The sequence below is a fragment of the Lithobates pipiens genome, unplaced genomic scaffold (genome assembly GCF_037356315.1).
Source record: "Lithobates pipiens isolate NorthernLeopardFrog02 unplaced genomic scaffold, aLitPip1_a1.2 Scaffold_18, whole genome shotgun sequence".
NCBI lineage: Eukaryota > Metazoa > Chordata > Amphibia > Anura > Ranidae > Lithobates > Lithobates pipiens.
The window spans coordinates 619,994,767-620,018,549 of record NW_027507758.1 but is presented as its reverse complement, the minus strand read 5'-3'; the positions used below and the strand labels follow the sequence as shown (position 1 = coordinate 620,018,549).

The following is a 23,783-nucleotide window of genomic DNA, read 5'->3' as shown; positions in this document are numbered from 1 at the left end:
TTGAGTTCCCCCACCTATAAGGCTCCGGGGCCAGATGGCTTTCCAGTGGACTTTTATAAAAGTTACACTGAAGAATTAGCCCCAAGACTAAATACAAATCTGGCCTAATGTTTGGAATTAAATAGACTTCCAGCCTCCATGCTGGATGCTATTATGGTCCGACTGCTGAAACCTGGTAAAGATCCTCTAGATTGCTCGTCTTACAGGCCTATCGCTCTGCTAAACACAGATCTGAAAATTCTGACGAAGGTCTTGGCCAATAGATAATCTCCTCCCTGGTCAATATTGATCAGACGGGTTTCATGCCCAGAAAGTCTACTGATACTAATTTAAAAAGGTTATTTACCCACCTCCAGCTCTCGGGGCCTGATGTTGGTACCAGAATCGTTGTGTTGATCAACATAGAAAAGGCGTTCGACTCAACTGATTGAAAGTACATGCTCCGAGTGCTGAAGGAAATGGGGTTTGGCAGGGGTTTCAGGCAGTGGATTACCTTTCTATATAGCAATCCCAGGGTGGCAATTAGGCTGGGCCAGACTACATCTCCTTTCTTTTCAGTGGGTAGAGGTACTAGGCAGGGATGCCCTTTATCCCCATTTTTATTCACACTTATGATGGAACTTTTAGCAGTGGCACTCAGATCATCTAGTGAAGTCAAGGCCATTAGAGTGGGTACCATCAAGGAATATCTGACATTATATGGGGACGACGTGCTTTTGTTTCTAGGAGACCCAGGGTCCTCGCTGCAGGTGGCCCTGAAAATTCTCAATGACTTTACCACATTTTTGGGCTTGAAGGTGAATTGGAGCAAGTCCTCCATTCTGCCTTTGGATGATGGAGCTAGGGAGAAGGCTGACCACAGTCTGCCGCTAAAGTAGGTTTCCTCCATCATATATTTGGGAGTTAAGATTACAGCCGACAGTACTGATTATATGACACTTAACTTGATGCCCCTACTGATATTCTTTAAGCAGAAGGCTCAGGCCTGCCAGAGGCTCCCACTGTTGCTTATAGGGAGGATAAATTTACTGAAAATTAAAATTCTTCCAGTCATTTTGTACTTCTTGAGGCACGCTCCAGTGTGGATCCCTAAGTCCTTTTAAAACAACTGGATGGCATTACTAGTTCCTTGCTCTGGGCCCCCAAACAGCCACGTATAGGACTCAAGGTGCTTTAAGAACCCTGGGGACAGGGGCGGTTGGCTCTACCTGACTGGAGGAAATATTATCTCGCCTGTCAAATGGTGTTTGCCCATAAATGGTTGACATCTGATGATGGGGATTCCGCTACTGTCGTGGAAGCGGCTCACTTAGGGTCATACGAGACCCTTCACTTAGCCATCCACCAGAGAACAAAATCGGACCTGATAGAAGTGCATTGCCTAGTCATTACCTTGGCCACATCAATATGTCCGTGGTCTGTATCCCGGTGTATTCCCTTTATGATTTAGGGTGAATCTGCCATCCGAAGGTTGTGGTGAACTGAGATATGGGCTGTTGGGGGTTGGGTATGGTTTTTCAAAGAGTACACACAGTCAGTTACCTATGTTAGTTAGATTGAAATGTTGTGTCATAGTTGACCATGTTGGTCATGGAGGGGACTGGCGTTGTTTCAGGACCACTCCTTTTTCAATGTTTATTTGTTTGTCTCAAAAATACTTCAATAAAAATAATTTTACAAAAAAAGTCTACATATGATCACACTGAGAAAGTTGTATGAATTGCTTATATTTTATGTGCAGTTTATTAATATGTTATTTCTATTACAGACAAAATCTTATGCCAGTGCAGCCTACCGTGCCGGCCAGTGGGACATTATCACTGCCAACTTTGTAAAAAACAATTATAAGCAGAGTGGATATGGAAAGACATTTATTGTTGTGTGGAGTTTCTGCAGTGGCAAAACTGCCACCCCCTGCACCCTTTCCAGTACCGCTCCAATCATCCACTGCACCCCCCCCCCAGTGCCGATCTCATCATCCACTGCATCCCCTCCAGTGTCGATCCCATCATCCACTGCACCCCCTCAAGTGCCAATCCCATCATCCGGTGCCGATCCCATCAGCCACTGCCCCTTCCCCAGTGCCGATCACATCATCCACTGCACCCTCTCCAGTGCCGATACCACCATCCTCTGAACATTCTCCAGTGCCGCTCCCATCATCATCCACTGCACCCTCTTCAGTGCCGATCCCATCATCCAATGCACCCTCTCCAATACCAATCCCATCATCCACTGCACCCTCTCCTCCCATCATCCACTGCACCCTCTCCAATACCAATCCCATCATCCACTGCACCCTCTGCAGTGCCGATCCCATCATCCACTGCACCTCCCCCAGTGCCGATCACATCATCCACTGCACCCTCTCCAGTGCCGATCCTATCATGCAGTGCCGATCCCATCATCCACTGTACCCTCTCCAGTGCCATTCCCATCAACCACTGCACCCTCTCCAGTGCCGATCCCATCATCCACTGCACCCTCTCCAGTGCCGATCCCATCATCCACTGCACCCTCTCCAGTGCTGATCCCATCATTGACTGTACCCCTTCCAGTGCCGATCACATCATCCACTGCACCCTCTCCAGTGCTGATCCTATCATCCAGTGCCAATCCCATCGTCCACTGTACTCTACCCAGTGCTGATCACATCAACTGCACCCTCTCCAGTGCCGTGCCCATCATCTACTGCACCTTCTACAATACCAATACCATCATCCACTGCACCCTCTCCAATACCAATCCCATCATCCACTGCACCCTCTCCAGTGCCGATCACATCATCCACTGCACATTCTCCAGTGCCAAAAAGCATCATCCACTGCACCCTCTCCAGTGCCGATACCACCACCTGATGCATCCTGTCCAGTGTCAAGTCCACTGTTCTCCACATCTTTGCTCCACTCACACAACTCGAGGATGTGGAGGTCAAATGTTTCCTGTCTAGAGTGGAGCTCCAGTAGTTCCTATCTACAGCCAGATACTTTTACATGCAAGCAGTGATCAGAGAGCATTAAAGGGGTTAATTTGTGGAAAAAATTTAAGGGAGTGCTAAAGGGGCTTTTATTACTGTAATTCAAAATGTTCTCTTTACAGCAGCACTTAGAATTAAACTTGATTTCCCTGTATGCAGCTCTCAGCTCAGTGTAAGCTGCTGTAACAGGGAGATCGGAGATTCTGAAGGCTCAATGACTGCTGCGCTTGGCTCCCACAGTGATTCTCCATGGGGGAGAGACAGACACTTCAGAGGAGATACGATAGCGATATACAAATACCTTATTGGTGATCCCAGCATACGTCAGATACCAGTCAGTCTCAGGGAGTGTAGAAAGGCACCCAAGCCGAGTCACAGCTCCGTGTATCCATTCAGAAGTATATTTTGGCACCCAAGTGCATCACTTTACATTTCTCAATATTAAACATCATCTGCCATGTAGCTGACCTTTATCAAGGTCTTCCTGTAATGATGCTACAAGCTGTGCAGAAGGTTTCTACTGGCATAATTTGGTATCATCTGCCAACACTACAATTCAGCTCTTGATTCCAACCTCTACAATATCAATAAAACACATTGATCAGCATTGTCCCCAAGACAGAACCCTGCGGGGCCCACCATTCAGAGAATGAGTCATTTATAGCTACTTTCTGGGCCCGTTCATGTAACCAGATTCTTATCCATGTACATACAATTTCATCAACTCCAACAGACTTTATTTTACAGATTAAACATTTATAGAGGGATAAAAACTTGATAAACTACTGTATGTGCACTGGAATTCCACCATCATCATTTCTAAATTCTTGCCTCATAGAACGATAACCGGTTGGTCTGATAAGAACTGTTTTTCATAAATCCATGCTGGTTGTTGCTTATGATACCTTTATAACATACATATTTCTATATTCTATAGAGTCCTTACCATTCCCTCAAATGCCTTACACACTATTGATGTTAGGCAGATCTGTAGTTTTCTAATATACCTCTTGATATCCCCCAGGGCAGTGCTCAGTGCCCAGCTCCCCATGCCCTTTGACAGTTTCTTGCCTATTTGCCTTCAAAATGGCCTGAATTGATTTTAAAAATTTGACTCTCGGCGGCTCGTTTGGTATATGCCACCCGCCATACGGAGTAATGTAGCTTGTGACTGCCTACCCTCATTAACTGTACCTTATTGTTCTTTTTTCTGTATCTTTGTTAAAAATTGGAAATTCAATAAACTGTCAGTTTAAAAAAAAAAAAAAAATTGACTCCCATTGACTTCAGTGGGGTTCATATTAACATTCAGAACTTAGGGGCAGTTCAGTGAACCTCCCGGGAAATAAACCCAGGAATGTTCTACTCTTCCCTACACCACACTGTGATATCTCTGATGTATAACAAGGTCTGATTTCCGTGAATAACATTTCCCGCACTCAGGGCAAGAATGCGGCTTCTCCCCTGTGTGAGATCTCTGATGGCAAACAAGGTGCGATTTATCTGAAAAACATTTCCCGCACACAGGGCAAGAATACGGCTTCTCTCCCGTGTGAAATCTCTGATGTTTAACAAGGTGTGATTTATCTATAAAACATTTCCCGCATTCAGTGCAGGAATGTGGCTTCTCCCCTGTGTGTAATCTCTGATGTATACCAAGGATGGATTTCCGTGCAAAACATTTCCCGCACTCAGAACAGGAATACGGCTTCTCCCCCGTGTGAGATCTCTGATGTATGGCAAGGTATGATTTCTTCATATAACATTTCCCACAGTCGGGGCAGGAATACGGCTTTTCCCCTGTGTGAGATCTCTGATGTACAACAAGGCCTGATTTTTGTGAAAAACATTTTCCACACTCAGGGCAGGAATATGGCTTCTCACCAGTGTGAACCTTCTGGTGTGTGGATAGATAGAACAACCGTGTAAAACATTTCCCACAATCAGGGCAGGGATACGGCTTCTCCTCCATGTGATATCTCTGATGTATTACAAGGCCTGATTTTTGTGAAAAACATTTTCCACACTCAGGGCAGGAATATGGTTTCTCCCCTGTGTGGGTTCTTTGATGTTTAACAAGGACTGATTTGTGTATAAAACATTTCCCGCACTCAGGGCAGGAATACAGATTCCCCCCGGTGTGAGATCTCTGATGTATAACAAAATCTAATTTCTTTGTAAAACACATCCCACATTCAGGGCAGGAATTTTGCTTCTCCCATGTGTGCAATCTCTGATGTATAACAAGGCCTGATTTCTGTGAAAAACATTTCCCGCACTCAGGGCAGGAATACGGCTTCTCACCCGTGTGACATCTCAGATGCCTAACAAGGTCTGATTTCCGTGTAAAACATTTCCCACATGCGAGGCAGGAATTTGGCTTGTCGCCCATGTGAGATCTGCAATATACGACAAATCCTGATTTGTCAAGATAACATTCCCCGCACTCAGGACGGGAATGAAGCTTCTCACCCGCGTGAGATCTCTGATGTATAGTAAGACTTAATTCAGAGCTAAAACTTTCCCCACATTCAGGACAGGAAAATTTCCCCCCCCCCTGAATTCTGGCACCATCCCTCACAGTACGAGGTTGCTCAGAGTCAGAGGGACTTGATGGTCTATCCACACTGTGAAGTCCTCCATCCATAGCTGAGCTCATTGTCTTTTCTCCTACACAAACTCTTGTGATGTCCTCATCTTCCATTTTCCAACCTGGAGATAAAGTGAGATGATCCTTGGAGGGCTTCTTAATGAGGTGACCTGGAAAAATATAAAAATAAAAAAATAAAATAAAAAAAAAGTCTCTTATAACGTTTTTTTTATATCATATATGAGAGGGTTCAGTCACTTAAATAAAGATCCCATCTGGATGAGGTAGACTTGTGTGAGCAGATGTTCTCTGTAGATGTTGCAACCAGCTGGAAAACGTTCCCCCTTCAAAGGGCCTTTGGTCCTCCTCCCAGATTACTTCTACATTTAAGCAGTGAACACAACCACAAGCCTAGGCACTGGCTTAAGTGAACTCTGATAATCAAAAGGTTCAGAATTCAGACTTGCAGACCCTTAAGCATAGAACAAGTGACCATAGGCCTAAGCCCTTGTACATACGGTCGGACATTCCGACAACAAAATCGACGGATTTTGTCAGAAACTGGTGTTGCATACACACGGACGGAGAAAGTTGTCGGAAAATCCGATTGTACATAACGTGATGACGTTCGTTCGTTACGACGGGACTACGTTCAGGCTAGTAGCCAATAGCTTTGGTCTCGTAATTTGATCTGAGCATGCAAGGCACTTTGTCCGATCGGATCATGTTGTCGGAAAATTTTATATCCAGCTCTCAAACTTTGTTGGTCGGACATTCCGACGGAAAAAGTCCGATGGAGCCCACACATTGTAGAAAAGGCAATAAAATAAGAGATGAATAAAAATCACTGAGCAAATATTGCAGCAGCACTTAATTGAGTCCGTCCATTTAAATAGACCCCCAGATAAAAATTATATAGAATGTAAAGAATATATATTAAATATATTCAAAAATATATTCAAAAATATTCAAAAATAGTCCTGCAGAGTGCTAAAAAGGAAAGGAGAGGTAAAACCAGTGGCTTGGGTGTAAAAAAGAGAGAGTCCTTGCTTCCCCTTTAACTGCGTCTTCCACCAGAATCCACCATGTGAATCACCAGAGATCCCCTAATGGGGATACACTCACCAGATAAAAATCAAATACAGGCCTTTGAGTATATGGATCTTTTCTTTATCCACCTTTTTCCCTGCTATTCTCGATTCTCACCACCAGGTGTGAGCTCATAATGGGATGGGTATCCGTAATATATAAAAACAAAAGGGACATCTGCATAGTGTAATCCCGTTTGCTTTATTCATTAAAACAACCCCCCATCCATCACATTATGCGTACCATAAACATATCCACACATGGTCGGATTATCTGACAACACGGTCCAATCGGACATTTTCCTTCGGAATTTCCGACTGTGTGTACAAGGGCTAAGGCTTCTGGTGACAAGCATAATACGAAAACCACATATCTCAACATAGGGGGTACCTTGGCAAAGCACCTTTGCCCTATGTTGATGAGGACATGGGTCCCTTGCCCATAACCTTGGGAGTTGCTGAGGTCTGCTGGAGAGGGGCTTATCAGAATCTGGAAGCCACCTTTAGTATAAGGGTACCCCAGATATCCATCCCCATACATGAATAAGTAAGGGTACATAGTAACCCTGCTCATTCACAAAAAAAAGGAAAGTAAATAAAAACACACACACATTTGGGCTCCCTTGTGACATGACTGACCAAATATGGTCATGTCCATATGTGGTCATGGAGTTCACTCTTTGTTTCCATTCAGTTGCAGGGCTTCACAACAGGCAAGGGACATGATCGGACATGTGGTCGTGTTTTTTCTTTCAGCAGATATCATTCATCGTGAGTGATGTGGATTTGCATCGCTCGACAATGTGACTGAAAATAGTTCTACATCATGGGACTTTTTTTTTTTTTAAATAAAGAACTTGTCAAAAAGTGGGTCTGCATGTTTATTTACCAAATATTAAGGTTACTCATTAGAGAAGCCATTATCTGGAGCCAGCCTTAATTTTTAAAGGGGGGGGGGGGGGGGTTCCAATTTCTTACAAGCCCCCACCTGTAGAACCCCACAGCCTCAGGCCTAGGGTTGTGGAGAAGAAGCCTGAGTCCTTATCAAACAAGGTACACCCCCCAGGTTGAGGGCATGTAGCCTTGTATGGTTTAGGAGTGGGGCACTAGCCCTATCGGGCTAGCCAAGCTGAATACTTGTACAAGGGTCTGTAATGAATTTTGAGAGGGAACCCTTTTTTTCCCCCCATTACATTTTGCATAGGTTTCCCCTTTGAAACCCAAAGTAGTCCTGATGGAGTCAAGAGAACCCCAATAATTAGCAACTAAAGGCTGAGAGCCAAAGTGATCCAGAAGAGCTGGGCAACACAAGTGAGCCAAGAGGCTTGGCATTTTCTTTATTTGTGTTTTGTGTGCAAGAAACGCCTGTGTGGGCAACTAATGTGCATGTGAACTTTTCGTTTATTGAATGAAAGTGGGCTGCCATGCCCTAAAATACAGTTTTGGACTGGCTCAACTCATACTCAACTCACTGCACATAACAGCATCTTAACTACTAAGGACTCATACCAGCTGTCAGCTGCACTACACTCCACTCCCAACCGCAGTCTTCGATCCTCTAACCAAAATCTCCTCCTCGTTCCCAAATCTCGGTACAAATCAAAGGGGAAACGGAGATTCGCTGTCCAAGGACCACGGCTATGGAACTCTCTACCAACCAACATCCGCTTGGAAGAAAACCTTCAGGTCTTCAGGAAAAAACTCAAGACCTTCCTCTTCTAGAAGCTGGACAACAAAGCTCTGCACAGCGCCTTGAGGCGATTCAGTTTGCATTGTGTGCTATACAAATTATTCATTCATTCAGTTGACAGCAGATTGCAAAACAAGGACATCCTTTTTTTTTTTTTTTTTTTTTTTTTTTTTTAAGGTTTGGGGATTCTGCCAGGCACTTCTAGTCTGTTATGGATTTTAAGGGGAACCCCGTGCCCAAAAAATGGTGTAGGGTCCATACTAGACCCTTATCTGAGCATGCAACCTGGCAGGCCATGAAAAGGCTACTAGGCTACTCTATGTTGATGAGGACAAGGGCCTAGCCCTGTAGTTGTAGGAGTCTGCAGGGTGTTTATCATGATCCGGAAGCCCCCTTAACAATAAGGGGGCCCCCAGATCCTGACCCTCATGTGAATGAGTATGAGGTACATAGTGCCCCCCCCCCCCACTATAAAGTGTAAATAGCACAGTTTTCACCAGTTTTTCATTTAAAAGCTAAAAGGGTCCCTTGATGTATATTCAACATCATGAGGTCATAAATGGTCGAGGTCACCCAGTGACATCATTGTATGGTCATTTCCATACATGGTTAATGATGTCACTGAGAGACCCCACCTGTCTGTTTACTTCAGCAGCAGGGGAGAAGCGGAGTGTCATTCAGTGATAGAAGCACGCGGAGGGTTGTTTTTTTGGTTGTTGCCCATTGTTGATCATTATTGATGTGGACCTACACCGCTGGATGACGTGATTGCGGTGGATGGACATTTTTTGAGTAAAGGACAAAAACGATGTTGTGGTTTTATTTACCCTTTACATTATTTTTGATCAATGAATAGGGGTACTATGTACCCCATACTCATTCACATGAGGGGCCAGGATCTAGGGGACCCCTTATTGCTAAAGGGGGCTTCCATATTCCAATAAGCCCCCTCACTCCCACAATCACCGGGCCAAGGTTGTAGTGAGGAGGCCCTTGTCCTCATCAACATGTCAAAGAAGCCCTGCATGTTGAGGGCATGTGGTCTGGTATGGTTCAGAGGGGTTCACACATGGTAACCCCCTTCTCGGCCTTCTACGCTGCATGCTTGGATTAGGGCCCTGTAAGGATTTTGGGGGGACCCCATGCCATTTTTTTCTGTCCTTTGTTTACATTCTACTGTTGACTGAGAATCCCCAGTTGACAGTAGGGATAAGTCATTGGTTACTAGCATTACTGTGGGTGCTTGCTCCTTAACAACCAATGATGCTAGCAGGTGCAGCTCCTTAACAACCTGCAAAAAGTATGTCCAGACTGCATGTGCATGCATTTCCATTGAAGACTATGGGACCAAAATTGCAGCTACATAACACCAAAAGTAGCACAGGACCCTCTGACAAAAATGTGCCATGCTGTGCTGCATAAATATGAATGGGCACTATGAAGAATAATGCGATTTCTATTGTCATGCTATTCTGTGCGACTCATACTGAACCCCCAAATCTACATATATTATTTACAAAATAAATAAATTGTGTCTGCAGCACAGAGAAGGGAGTTTATCTGAGAGAAAAGAAGAAATAATGTGTAGGACGGGTATCAGTGACTATTATAAACCTATTATTGGCTGATATCACTCATCTCCCTCCCTACTCTGGACCAATCAGTGTGCAGTAACAGAGCAGCGATAACAGAAGAATATATTACGGCTCACCTGTGCTGATCTCTGTAGAAGTGTCCTCCTCTTTGAATGTCCTCATTATTCCATCCTCATCTGTGTATTGCTGATCATCCATTGCATATGTCTCTTCTACTTCACCCTCAACTTTCATGTTAACCAGATCATCACCCTAAACCAACAGAATGGCAGAAAATAACATCTGTAACATAGAAGTATTTATGATTTGAGATCACATAGAAAATATCATCTTGTAGAGTCCACACATCGTCTCCACATGTCAGAGTTCAATCGCATTATGTTCCAGACCCTTTCAGAACCTGGATCACCTGCTGGTGGCACTGTGATTCCCATAGCAGAAGGGTGTTTCAGTGTCCACCAGTGGGTGTCTCCCAGCAGACCCCAGTAATCAGTTTCCACTTTATTGCTGGCTGCTGGGGGGGGGGGGGTATTTATGTCCTCCCCTACCAGTGCCTCTTGCTCCAGTGTTTTGCTCTGCTGCCAGATTCTACTTGCCATTGATCCTGATCTTGTTCCTTCCCTGTACCCTTTAACCTTGTAGCTGCTCCCCCTTGTTCCTGATCCCAATTTTGGTTCCCCCTTCCCATCTGCTCTCAGCACCTCCAGTTTCCCCCTGCCCCTGCTTTGCCGTGCTCCCCAATTTGTGTATATTGTATTATAGTTCGTCTCCATGCGGCCTGTATATATTGTATTATAGTTAGTTAGTTGTTAGGCCTTATGTTTGTTAGGTTGATTAGTCAGGTATTTTGTCATTGGGTTTTTTGGTTCTCTTATATTTTCATGTTTGCTGTGTACTGATGTTTGGATGGGTTTTGTTTCACTGTAAATAATCCTCACTTAAAGTGTAAACAGTTAGGTCCCAGTCTCCAGAATGTAGCCACACAGATCTGACCATCCCTGCTAACGATTCCTGACATACCATGCTGCCCGCTGAAGGGAACCAGTCCGTCTCCATGCGGCCTGCCGATGGGATCCAGTCCACCTCCATGTGGCCTGCCATTGGGGTCCAACCCGCCTCAATGCCTGCCGATAGAGTCCAGACCACCTCCATGCTTCCTCCCAATAGAGATCAGTCTGCCTCAATGCCTGCCACTGATGATCCGCTGTCTGCTGCCAAGCCTGCCTCTGGTGATCTGTTGTCAAGCCTGCCTCCAGTGATCCTGTCTGCTGCTAAGCCTGCCTCCAGTGATCCGCTGTCTGCTGCCAAACCTGCCTCCAGTGATCCGCTGTCTGCTGCCAAGCCTGCCTCCAGTGATCCGCTGTCTGCTGCCAAGCCTGCCTCCAGTGATCCGCTGTATGCTGCCAAGCCTGCCTCCAGTGATCCGCTGTATGCTGCCAAGCCTGCCTCCAGTGATCCGCTGTCTGCTGCCAAGCCTGACTCCAGTGATCCGCTGTCTGCTGCCAAGCCTGACTCCAGTGATCCGCTGTCTGCTGCCAAGCCTGACTCCAGTGATCCGCTGTCTGCTGCCAAGCCTGACTCCAGTGATCCGCTGTCTGCTGCCAAGCCTGACTCCAGTGATCCGCTGTCTGCTGCCAAGCCTGACTCCAGTGATCCGCTGTCTGCTGCCAGGCCTGACTCCAGTGATCCGCTGTCTGCTGCCAGGCCTGCCTCCAGTGATCCGCTGTCTGCTGCCAAGCCTGCCTCCAGTGATCCGCTGTCTGCTGCCAAGCCTGCCTCCAGTGATCCGCTGTCTGCTGCCAAGCCTGCCTCCAGTGATCCGCTGTCTGCTGCCAAGCCTGCCTCCAGTGATCCGCTGTCTGCTGCCAAGCCTGCCTCCAGTGATCCGCTGTCTGCTGCCAAGCCTGCCTCCAGTGATCCGCTGTCTGCTGCCAAGCCTGCCTCCAGTGATCCGCTGTCTGCTGCCAAGCCAAGCTGCTGCCAAGCCAAGCTGCTGCCAAGCCTGCCTCCAGTGATCCACTGTCTGCTGCCAAGCCTGCCTCCGGTGATCCGCTGTCTGCTGCCAAGCCTGACTCCAGTGATCCGCTGTCTGCTGCCAGGCCTGACTCCAGTGATCCGCTGTCTGCTGCCAGGCCTGCCTCCAGTGATCCGCTGTCTGCTGCCAAGCCTGCCTCCAGTGATCCGCTGTCTGCTGCCAAGCCTGCCTCCAGTGATCCGCTGTCTGCTGCCAAGCCTGCCTCCAGTGATCCGCTGTCTGCTGCCAAGCCTGCCTCCAGTGATCCGCTGTCTGCTGCCAAGCCTGCCTCCAGTGATCCGCTGTCTGCTGCCAAGCCTGCCTCCAGTGATCCGCTGTCTGCTGCCAAGCCTGCCTCCAGTGATCCGCTGTCTGCTGCCAAGCCAAGCTGCTGCCAAGCCAAGCTGCTGCCAAGCCTGCGTCCAGTGATCCACTGTCTGCTGCCAAGCCTGCCTCCGGTGATCCGCTGTCTGCTGCCAAGCCTGCCTCCGGTGGTCCTCTGCCTGCTGCCATGTGTGCCTCCGATGGTCCCCCGCCAGCTGCTCAGCCAGAAATTGTCGATTCCTGGGCTGTGCCTAGCCGGACCTTGCCTTTTTTCCGGGCCGTGCCAAACCAGACTTTGCAGATTGCCAGGCCATTGCACAGCTGGACTTTGCCGGTTCTCGGGCCACAGCCCAGCCAGACTTTGCCAATTTCCGGGCCGCCACTCAGACGGACTTTGCTGATATCCGGGCCGCCGCTCAGCCAGACTTTGCTTATTGACTAGGCTGCAACTCAGCCAGACTTTGTTGACTCCCAGGCCGCTGCCCAACCAGACTTTATTGATTTCCTACCTGCTGCCCAGCTGATATCCAGTCAGCTTCCAGACCCCAGTTGGTGGGGTTATGTTTGCTGGTGTTTGGAAGGATTTTGTTTCACTGTAAGTAAATCTCACTTAAAGCATACACAGTCTAGTCCTATTTTTTTTTTGTCTAGCCATGCAGATATGGCTATCCCCTGCTGACGATTTCTGAAAGACCCTCAACTCCACCTACCTGATGACGGCTAGGTGGTGCCATCAAAATGTCCTTGTAGAGATCCTTGTGTCCTTCAGAAATCTCCTTCATTGCCCCATACTCCTCATCCTCCTCTTTATACTCTTCTTTAACAGCAATATTATCATCCCAGAGGATTCCACTCTGAAATATATAATGAACATTCATTGTAATAAACATGTTGTGTATAAATCATAACTACCCACGATTTTTCCTCATCTACCTGCTCATGGTGAGGGATGGTGTGAACTTCCTGTGTGGAATCCCGGGAATACAGAGGACGGGGACATCTCTCTGGTGGGTTTTTGTTACTAGGTGATTCCATCATATTGTCCTTGTATCCTTCAGAAAACTCATTTTTCACTCCATACTCCTCATCCTCTTCTTTAACAACAATATTATAATCCCAAAGATTTCCACTCTGAAACATATAATAAAACATTAATTGTAACAAACAAGCAGTGTTATGAATCATAGCTGCCACTAATTGTTCCTCATCTACCTGATGATGAGGGATGGTGTGATCTTCCTGTGTGGAATCCCAAGAATACAAAGGAGGAGGACATCTCTCTGGTGGGTTCCTGGTATTAGGTGGCTCCATCATGTCCTTGTGTCCTTCTGAAAGCTCCTCCATCACTCCATACTCCTCATCCTCCTCTTTATACTCTTCTTTAACAACAATATTATCATCCCTGAGGTTTCCACTCTAAAAGATATAATAAAACATCCATTGCAACAAACATGCAGTGTATAAATCATAACCACCAATAATTGTCAATCATCTACCTGATGATGGCGAGGGATGGTGTGACCTTCCTGTGTGGAATGCCAGGAATACAGATTATGGGGACATCTGTCTGGTGGGTTCCCATTACTGGATCCATCTGTAGGAAACACACACACTGACTGAATACATTGTTACGATGTGTCTATCAGATGATGGGGGATCTAGGTGGACCCACCGTACTGCTCTCTCCTTTACAATAAAGTCTCCTCTTACCCGGTGATGTGAGGGGCGGCTGATTGTCCATCATGACGTCCTTGTAGAGATCCTTGTGTCCTTCTAAATACTCCCACTCCTCCATGGAGAAATAGACAGTGACATCCTGACACCTTATAGGAACCTGACACACACACAATGATACAGTCACCATCCAGACACATCCCTCGTCTGTTACTGGATAATTAACAAAAAAAAACACACCATATAAGGTGCCAAATTATGTTTATATGTACACCACTGTAAAAATTCCATAAATGTATTGCAATTCATATAAAATATTAAAAATACAACATGATCTAGCCAAGCATGGCTTCCTTTACGAGTCCCCAATGTATTCCACAATAAAAGAGGAATTTGCTACAGAGTGTATTGTTGACTTTCCCATCTTCCTGTATACCATTCATATCCGTTGTTGTATTCAAACGAAGTAATTTACAAGATTCTAGATGGGGATGGTAGGGGATTTCAGTGACTTTTATACCTTTTTTTGGGTCCCCAAATATCCCACTCCCCCAGGTTCTGTGAAACACTTTGAAGGGGCGAAGAGGTATCCCAGTCATAAATAAGGGAAGGTGGAATTGTCACATGCTTTGTTAGCCCTATTTGAATAGCTCACCATAGATTGTGCATATTCCCCATATGGGGGAAAAAAAAAAACTCTAGAGCTGTATAGAACCAACTTTGGTAACAAAATAGTTAAACATGCCACACGAGTCTCTCCGGGTACAGCTACGCGATTGCACTTCTGAACCCTGCACCCTGTGCGTAGTACACTCCTGAACACTATGCCCTGCATGTAATGCATTCCAGAACACTGCGCTCTGTGCGTATTGCAGGGCCGACTTTAATATTGATTGGACCCTGGGCAAACATTTTCTTTGGGTCTGCTCAGCCTCCCCCAGCTCTGAGCACCTAGACTCAAAATCAGTTTTAATAGATCAGGCAGAGATTGTGATTGGTCTCCAGAGGTTACAGCATATCATTACCGCTCACTGACTGGCTGCTAGAGGTTACAGCACACATTATGACTCACCAATTAGTCGCTAGAAATTGCAGCTTATAAATTCTGCTTGCTAGAAGTTACTGCACTTCATTACTGTTAACCAATTAGTTGCTAGAGGTTACCGCACATCTTTGCCGCTCACTCATTGTTTGCTAGAGGTTACTGCACATTATTACAGCTCCCCGATTGGTTGCTAGAGGTTATTGTAGATTATTACCATTTACTTACATCATCTCCTCACTACCTGCACACCATGAACTAGGTTGGTGATGGGACCTGCCAATAGACAGAAACTTTCTTGAACTTGTTATTAGCAAAGAGCAGAGCACACACACAGCTATGAAAGTTAACCGAGTGCAGGTAGGAATAGAGCCCAATGTGAGCAGTATTACCGAGGATAGGCTGCCAAAGATAAATGACCTTCATGCTGCCTGCAGTAGAAGAATAAGCTGGGAATATAGAAGTCACACACGACTTCCCGGTGCAGCTCATTGTCCGGTGTCCAGGGGCTGCTAGCACCTCTCTCTACCATCGGGCTGCTGCTGATTGGAAGGATGCTGTAGACTTCCAAGGTGAGGGCTACATGTGTTGTGTGTCCACTCATTGCAGAGTGTGCATGCTGGAAAGCAAAAGTTAGAAATCTATTTGCGAGCAGCAGGGCTTTTTTTTCCTTTCTCAGAGAATAGGTACAGGAACTCAATCTCCCCCTTCTTCAGGGAGTAGGGGGTTGGGCAGGGACGGCCTTCTGCATCAAATTGTGGGTGTGGCCAAACTGCACTAACAGTGAGGCATTGTTACATACCAGGAGTTCAGGAATGCGCTACATACAGAGTACAAGGGTCAGGAGTGTGCTACAGAATGCAGGGTTAAGTAATGCGCTGCATGCATAGTACAAGGGTCAGGAGTGTGCTACGTACAGAGTTCAGCATTGAGGGATGAGTTATGTACAAAGTGCAGGGTTGAGGAGTGTGCTACGTACAGAGTGCAGGGTTGAGGGGTGCTATAAGTACAGAATGCAGGTTTGAGGGGAGCACTAAGTACAGAATTAAGAGGTGTGCTACGTAAAGAGTGCATGGTTGATGGGTGTGCTATTTAAAGAGTGCAGGGTTAAGGGGTGCGCTACGTACAGAGTGCAGGATTGAGGTGTGCGTTATGTACAGAGTACAGGGGTGAGGAGTGTGCTACAGAATGCAGCATTGAGGGGTGAGCTACATACAAAGTGCAGGGTTGAGGTGAGCTACGTACAGAGTGCAGGGTTAAGCTACGTACAGAGTGCAGGGTTAAGGGGTATGCTACGTACAGAGTGCAGGGTTAAGGGGTATGCTACGTACAGAGTGCAGGGGTATGCTACGTACAGAGTGCAGGGGTATGCTACGTACAGAGTGCAGGGTTGATGGGTGTGCTACGTACAGAGTGCAGGGTTGAGGGGCTGCACTATGTACAGAGTGCAGCGTTAAAGGGTGAGCCACTTATGAAGTGCAAGGTTGAGAGTGCACTACATACAGATTGCAGATTTGAGGGCACCCCTCACACCTCTCCATAGAGAAGCTTCTGGCTGTGTAGATCCCCCACCCACTCGCTCCTCTGCTCTCATATTAGAGATCTATGTGTAGAGAATGGAAGGTTCTGAACAGCCGCCGGGAGAGGAGCCCTTCTGTTTTTACAAGTGGCAGTAGTGAGCAGCTCAGCAGCCAACAAGTGACCAGTGCCGGAGCCTGGAAGTGGCGGAACTCCAGATGAAAAAAAGCCGACGGGCAGCGCAGGCTCAAGGGGTAGATGCTGTGGGCCCCACAACAATGGCTTGGTCCTGGACAGCTGCCCCTTTTGCCCTGCGTTAAAGACAGCCCTGGTGAAACGCACTGCTGAACCCTGCACTCGGTAAATAGCACAATCCTGAATCCTGCGCATAATGCTTTCCTGAACACTGTACCCTGTGCATAATCCACTGCTGAACCCTGCACTCTGTACGTAGCACACTCCAGAAGCCTGCATCCTGTGTTTAATGCATTCCTGGTTTTGTTTAACAATTCCTCTTAAAGGCACTGCCACATCGGTTTGGCCACACCCACCATTTGACATGGCTGCCCAAATCTTACAGGATTTTGGTGTTCACAAGCAGACACTGTCCTCCCCAAGATGGCTGCCTAGAGTCCCTGATAGGAGACAATTTAGTCCTCAATGGGTCAACCTGATGAGAGAACACGGCTCACACTTCAGGTCTGTAAACAAAATCACAGCACTGCACCTGCCTACAGGGTTATCCACCTCCCTCTATTATTGGCTGATCTCAAACCCCCTCTCACAGTAAGGTCCGAGGTTATCCACCACCCCCCCCCACCCCCCCAACTATTGTCTGATCTCACACTGCCTCTTAGCCCTTGTACACACGGTCGGAGAATCCGTCGGAATGTGTCCGACCGTGTTGTCGGATAATCCGACTGTGTGTGGTATGCATCGGACTGATTCCGTCGGAATATCCGTCGGACCCAATTTTCCAACTTGTTGGAAATATTTTACGACCAACTGGTTCGAGCGGACATACTCCGATCATGTGTAGAGAATTTTGATCGGACCAAGTGCCACGCATGCTCAGATCAAATTCCTACATCAAAGCTATTGGCTACTAGCCTGAACGTAGTCCCATCGTAACGAAATTACGTCATCACGTTCTGAATGATCGGATTTTTCGACAACTTAGTCCGACCGTGTGTATGCAACAGTTTCGGACAAGATCCGACGGACAAAATCCGACGGATTTGTTTGATCGAAATCTCCGACCGTGTGTACAGGGGCTTAGACCCCATACACTGTTAGATTTTTGTCTTCAGATTTACCAAAACCATATAATATGAGGTAAAACCTTAAGAGTTTCAATGTGTATGCAATCAGGCAGGCCCTTGCAGTACATTGTTTTGGTAAACCTGAAGACAAAAATCTGCAGATTATCTAATAGTGTGTATTGGGTCTTACAGTGATGGGTGGGGTTATCCGTCTCTCCCACATTATTGGTTGATCTCAGTCCCTCTCTTACTGTGAGGAGTGGGGTAATCCACCTGCCCCCCCCCCCCAATTATTGGTTGATCTCAGTTCCCATTTTATAGTGAAAGGGGATTAATCCACCTCCCCCACATTATTGGCTGCTGTGAGTCTACTGACCCGGGTCAAACAACATGAGGGACGTTATGAATTAGCACCGCAATTCAACGAAAACTGAAATCTTTGAAATTGGGGTGACATTTCAGTGCAACCCGAATCTGAACAAACAATTGCATGGGAAAATAAACAAAGGATGTACAGTTTATCTGATTGTGCTGCCTCGTCAACCCTTTAACTACTTGCTGACCATACTATAGCTGAAAGAAGGCGAAAAAAAAAAAAAAAATGTGGGGGGACTTTTTAGGCACATTCATAGACAGGATAGTGTCCATACGATGAAACTGTATAAAACCATTAACATTTATCATACAAAATTCCATAAAGCATAATAGAAAGTTGTTTGGCTGACAGAAAATGCTTAATCCTCATCAGATTATTATATACGAACGCTCTGCATTCCACATGACCTTATTAATGAGAACAGATCTTGTATATTACATAAAAACTGCTGTTTGTATGAGCCAACGCGTTTCAATAAGCTCTTCTTCAGGGGTAAGGTTTATAGAGGATACAAAGTTTGAGTGTGGTCCGCCATGTCTGATAAAAGCAGTCCATATATTATCTGTCTCTCCACCAGCCACGTCACAAAGAATATGGATACATGCGAGGAATGCCTACAGAATCCCCACTATAGACTTTGCGGGGCTTATCTAATACAGAATAAAATATTGGGATAGCCACAAAAATAAAAGAGGACAACACAGCAAAGCGATATGCAGACAGTCCTCTTACTAAAAGCTGGGTGGGGTCTGCCAATTATATGCTGAAGTGGTATAATGGTAACTCCCGGTGTGTGGAAAGCACAACACCTCTGGGCATTCCTTGCATGTATCCCCCATTCCTTGAGGCTGGGGGGGTGGCACCTTGTAGAGAAACATAATATATGGACTGCTTTTATTAGATATGGCTGACCACCCTTGCTTACAATACCCGACTTTTTGGGGGATTTTTTTTATTTATTTTTTAAATAAAAGGACTTGTCAAATGTTTGGGGTTCTTTATTTCTAAGTATATGTGAATTTGTTTAGGAGGAGAGGAGAGCACACACTCCTCCCCACTTTCTGGCCAGTCATGCTGCATGCTCAGATTAAGGGTCTGATATGGATATATAGAGGAAGCTCACCTTTTTTCTTACTTTCCGCACGAGGTACCTTATTAAAGTGGGGTTCCCCCTAAAAAAATTAAAAAAAAAAATTAAAAGTCAGCAGCTACAAATACTGCAGCTGCTGACTTTTAATAATCGGACACTTACCTGTCCCAGGGTCCAGCGATGCGGGGGAATGAAGCCCCCCTCTTGTTCCCTGCACCGCTCGCGGCGCAGTCATTCTTACTGCGGGCACCTGGCTGTGACTTCACAGCCGGGCACCCACTGCACATGCGCGAGCGGTGCAGGGCGCCGTGATACGCCGCATAGTCATCTGGGACACGTGACAGGTCCCAGATGACTGTGCGGCGCTGAGGGGAAGTGATGTCACCAGCCCAGGCAATGAAGAAGGCAGACTACGAGGGACCCCCTAGCAATGGGCATTTAGATGCAAGTTAAAAATTTTAAACTATTTTTTATTTTTTGGTGGCAACACTACACTCAAGGGATCTAGTATGGATTTTAGGAGGGCTCTATGCAAATTTTTTTTATCATTCTTATCATACAGGATTTATATAGCGCCAACAGTTTGGGCAGCTCTTTATAATATAAAGGGAGTCATTACAGCAACAATACGAGAGGGTTAGGAGGGCCCTGCTCCTGCAAGCTTACAATCTAATAGGGAGGGGCTGGTGAAAAAAAAAGGTAGTAACTGTGGGGGGGGGGGGGGGAACTGGGAGCAGGAGACAAGGAAAAAAAATCCTTCCTGATCACCAGAGAGGCATCAGATTTTCCCTGGATCAACTTTACCTATAAATGTCAGAAACCAGTTATATTATGTACATTTAGGAAAGAATCTAGGACTTTTTTAAAAGCAATCTACTACGCAGGCCAGAACCACATCTGGACAGGGTCTATTCCACATTTTCAAATATCTTACTGTGAAGAAACCTCTTTATTTGCAGATTAAATCTTTTTTCCCTCTAGATGTAAAGAGTGCCTCCTTGTCCTCTGTGATGACCTTAAATTGAATAACTCAACACCAAGTTCACTATATGGACCCCTTATATATTTGTACATGTTGATCATATCCACCCTTACTCATCTTCTCAAGAGTGAATAAATTCAGTTCCTCTAATCTTTTCTCATAGCTGAGTTCCTCCATGCCTCTTATCAGTTTGGTTGCCCTTCTCTGCACTTTCTCCAGTTCCCCAATATCCTTTTTGAGAACTGGTGCCCAAAACTGAACTGCATATTCCAGATGAGGTCTTTGTAATGATTTGTAATGATTATATCTCTCTCTCTGGAGTCCATACCTCTCTTAATACAAGAAAGGACTTTGCTCGCTTTGGAAACCGCAGCTTGGCATTGCATGCTATTATTGAGCTTATGATCTACCAAAACCCCCAGATCCTTCTCCACTATGGATCCCCCAGTTGTACTCCCTCTAGAATGTATGATGCATGCATATTCTTATCCCCCCCCCCCCCCCCAAGTACATAACTTTACATTTATCAACATTAAACTTCGTTTGCCACTTAGTTGCCCAATTAGACAGAGCATTGAGGTTGGCTTGTAAATTGGAGACATCCTGTAAGGACGTTAGTCCACTGCATAGCTTGGTGTCATCTGCAAAGACGGAAATGTTACTTTTAATCCCAGACCCAATATCATTTATAAAGATGTTAAAAATTAAGGGTCCCAGCACTGAACCTTGGGGTACACCACTGATAACCTTAGATCATTAGGAGTTATGCCTCGTGCACACGATCGGATATTGATCGGACATTCCGACAACAAAATCCATTGATTTTTTTCCGATGGATGTTGGCTCAAACTTGTCTTGCATACACGGTCACACAAAGTTGGTCAGAAATTGCGGACATCAAGAACGCGGTGACATACAATGAGCAAAGAAAAACGAAGTTTAATAGCCAGTGTGGCTCTTCTGCTTGATTCCGAGCATGCGTGGAACTTTGTGCCTCAGAATTGTGTACACACAATCGGAATTTCCGACAACGGATTTTGTTGTCGGAAAATTTCAGATCCAGATCTCAAATTTTGCATGATGGAAATTCCGATGGAAAATGTCCGATGGAGTCTACACACGGTTGGAATTTCCAGCAAGAAGCTCCCATCGAACATTTTCTTGTGTACGCGGCATAAGAATCATTAACCACTACTCTCTGAATTTGTTTTTTTTGCCAGTTTTCTATCCATTTCCAAAGGATATTTCCAAACCTGTAGACTTTATCTTACACATGAGCCGTGTGTGCGGAACTGTATCGAACGCTTTTGCAAAATCCAAGTATACCACATCCACCGCCACCCCTCTGTCCAAGGTTTTACTTACCTCCTCATAAAAAGAAATCAGGTTTGTCTGACAACTTCTATCTTTCATGAATCCATGCTGTCTGTTGCTTAAAATATTTTTTTCCAGCAAGAACTCATCTATGTGGTCTTTTATTAATCCCTCCATTATCTTCCCAACTATAGAAGTTAAACAGGTCTATAGTTACTTGGTAAAGACTTTGATCAATTTCTAAATATGGGCACCACATTGGCCCTACGCCAATCCAGTGGTACCATTCCAGTCATTAACGAGTCCCTAAAAATTAGAAACAATGGCTTTGAAATGGCAGAGATCAATTCTTTAAGGATCCGAGGGTGGAAGCTTGTCAGGGCTGGCTTAGCCCTTCCTTCTCTGGGCTGACTGCTCAGCTTTCAGCTAATTGCCAGCACTCATCTCTCTCCACAGTTACCAGCTGTTCCTGATGATGCTCGTCTGACCTGCCTACTTAAAGCTGTCCAGCTCACTTCATCTCTGCCTTTGCCTTGGTCACATCACAAGAAACCATCTCCTGTGGTTCTGTTTAAAGATTGGCTTGCTGACATGCCTTCTGGCTCCTTATCCTACTTGCAGTTGCTCTACTTGGATCCCTGACTTCTGGCCTGGCTGATTACCCAATCTGGTTATTGAACTCTGGCCTGGCTGACTACTCTATCTGGTTACTGGACTCTGACTATGCTTTGACTACGCTTTTTATATTTACCTTTTATTTAATAAACTAGTGTGATTTAATTGTACTTCTGTCTCGGTCTATTCATGGTTTCTGACAAAGCTGTGGGAGTTTATCAAGTGACCAAGGGAGGAGGTGTAAATGTAGAAGAGAAGGGGTCCGAGGACAGAACCTCGGGGTATCCCTACAAAAAAGAGGAAGCGGTGGGGAGGAAACAGTTGTAGGCATCACTTAAAGTGGCTATAAACCCTCTGGGACCACTTTAACCTACAAGTAAGCCTAGATTAAGGCTTACCTGTAGGTGCAAGAAATATCTCGTTAACCTACATGGTTAAAGTGGTTGTAAACCCTTACAAACCACTTTGACCTACATTAAGGCTTACCTGTAGGTCCAAGAAATATCTCCTAAACCTACACGGTTTAGGAGATATTTGCCAAAAGACATGCGCCGTAGACAGCGGCGTGCAGGCGTACTGAGCGCGGTGCCAAAAGACATGCACCGTAGACAGCGGCGTACAGGCGCACTGAGCGCGCTACTGTTAACGGCGATATGCCGTGAGTGGCGGCTCCGGTGCGCATGCGCGGGAGTGACGTCATCACGGCTCCGTCGAATGACAGCGCCAGAGCAGCAAGACCCACAAGAAGATGGAGGCTCCGTACACAAGGGGACAGAGGTGACCACGCTGGCTCCTGTGTCAGGTAAGTGACACATAATGGACTACTATGCGATGCATAGTAGTCCATTATGCTTTACCTTTGCAGGGAATCAAAGAGGAAGTAAACCCATCAGGGTTTACTTCCTCTTGAAGGAGCACCGTGATAGGTAGGAGGAGAACCAGGAGGCAGCAGAGTCTTGAAGGCCAAGAGAGTGGAGTTTGGTGAGGAGGAGGGGATGGTCAACAATATCAAAGGCTGCAGGGAGGTCTAGTAGTACGAGTATGGAGTACTGGCCATACGATGTGCTACACTAACAGGAAAAAATATATATGCAGCATAAATTACCACCTTCTTTGAGAATTTTTTTTTTTTAATTTTTAAAAAAAGCACACCAAAAAACAAAATCACTTATCCTGGCTGAATAGAACTCTTAAAAAGAAAGTGTTCTTGCATTGGTCTATGTTCCAAAGGGCAGTCCCTCCGTACCCCCCCCCCCCCCCCCCATGCTATTTTTTTGACACCCCTCTGCTTATTAGCCCAGAAAATGGGCATTTTGAATATAACATTCAGCTCCCATTGATTTCATTAGGGTTTGGGTTAGGCCTTTCTGAACTTCTTTGAAGTTCACCAAAAAACACTCCAACTGAATCCAGGAGAGTTCATGTCATCTCCAGGGAGAAGATAACACCAAAATGAAGAGAATGTTGCGGCCCCGTAAGGAGGGGAGATATTCTGCCCCCGAAGGGGGTTAATCTAGGTTTCCACACTATATATGTGTGTATCATCATCTGCTGGAGATAAAAGACATCACTGTGACTATGGAGGAAGAGGACGGACATGACGGGGGGCGGTTACTGGGTGTAAATAGAAAA

The 23,783-nt window shown here is 45.8% G+C and overlaps 1 protein-coding gene across 1 annotated transcript in view; it reads right to left on the bottom strand.

Moving 5' to 3' along the window:
• LOC143989513 (uncharacterized) overlaps positions 1–23,783 on the bottom strand; it is a 283,774-nt gene that overhangs the window by 56,842 nt on the left and 203,149 nt on the right. The window contains 5 exon segments of the mRNA XM_077489650.1: positions 4,516–5,737; positions 10,057–10,192; positions 12,989–13,132; positions 13,212–13,409; positions 13,491–13,694. Coding sequence (XP_077345776.1) covers positions 4,516–5,737; positions 10,057–10,192; positions 12,989–13,132; positions 13,212–13,409; positions 13,491–13,694 — 1,904 coding nt within the window.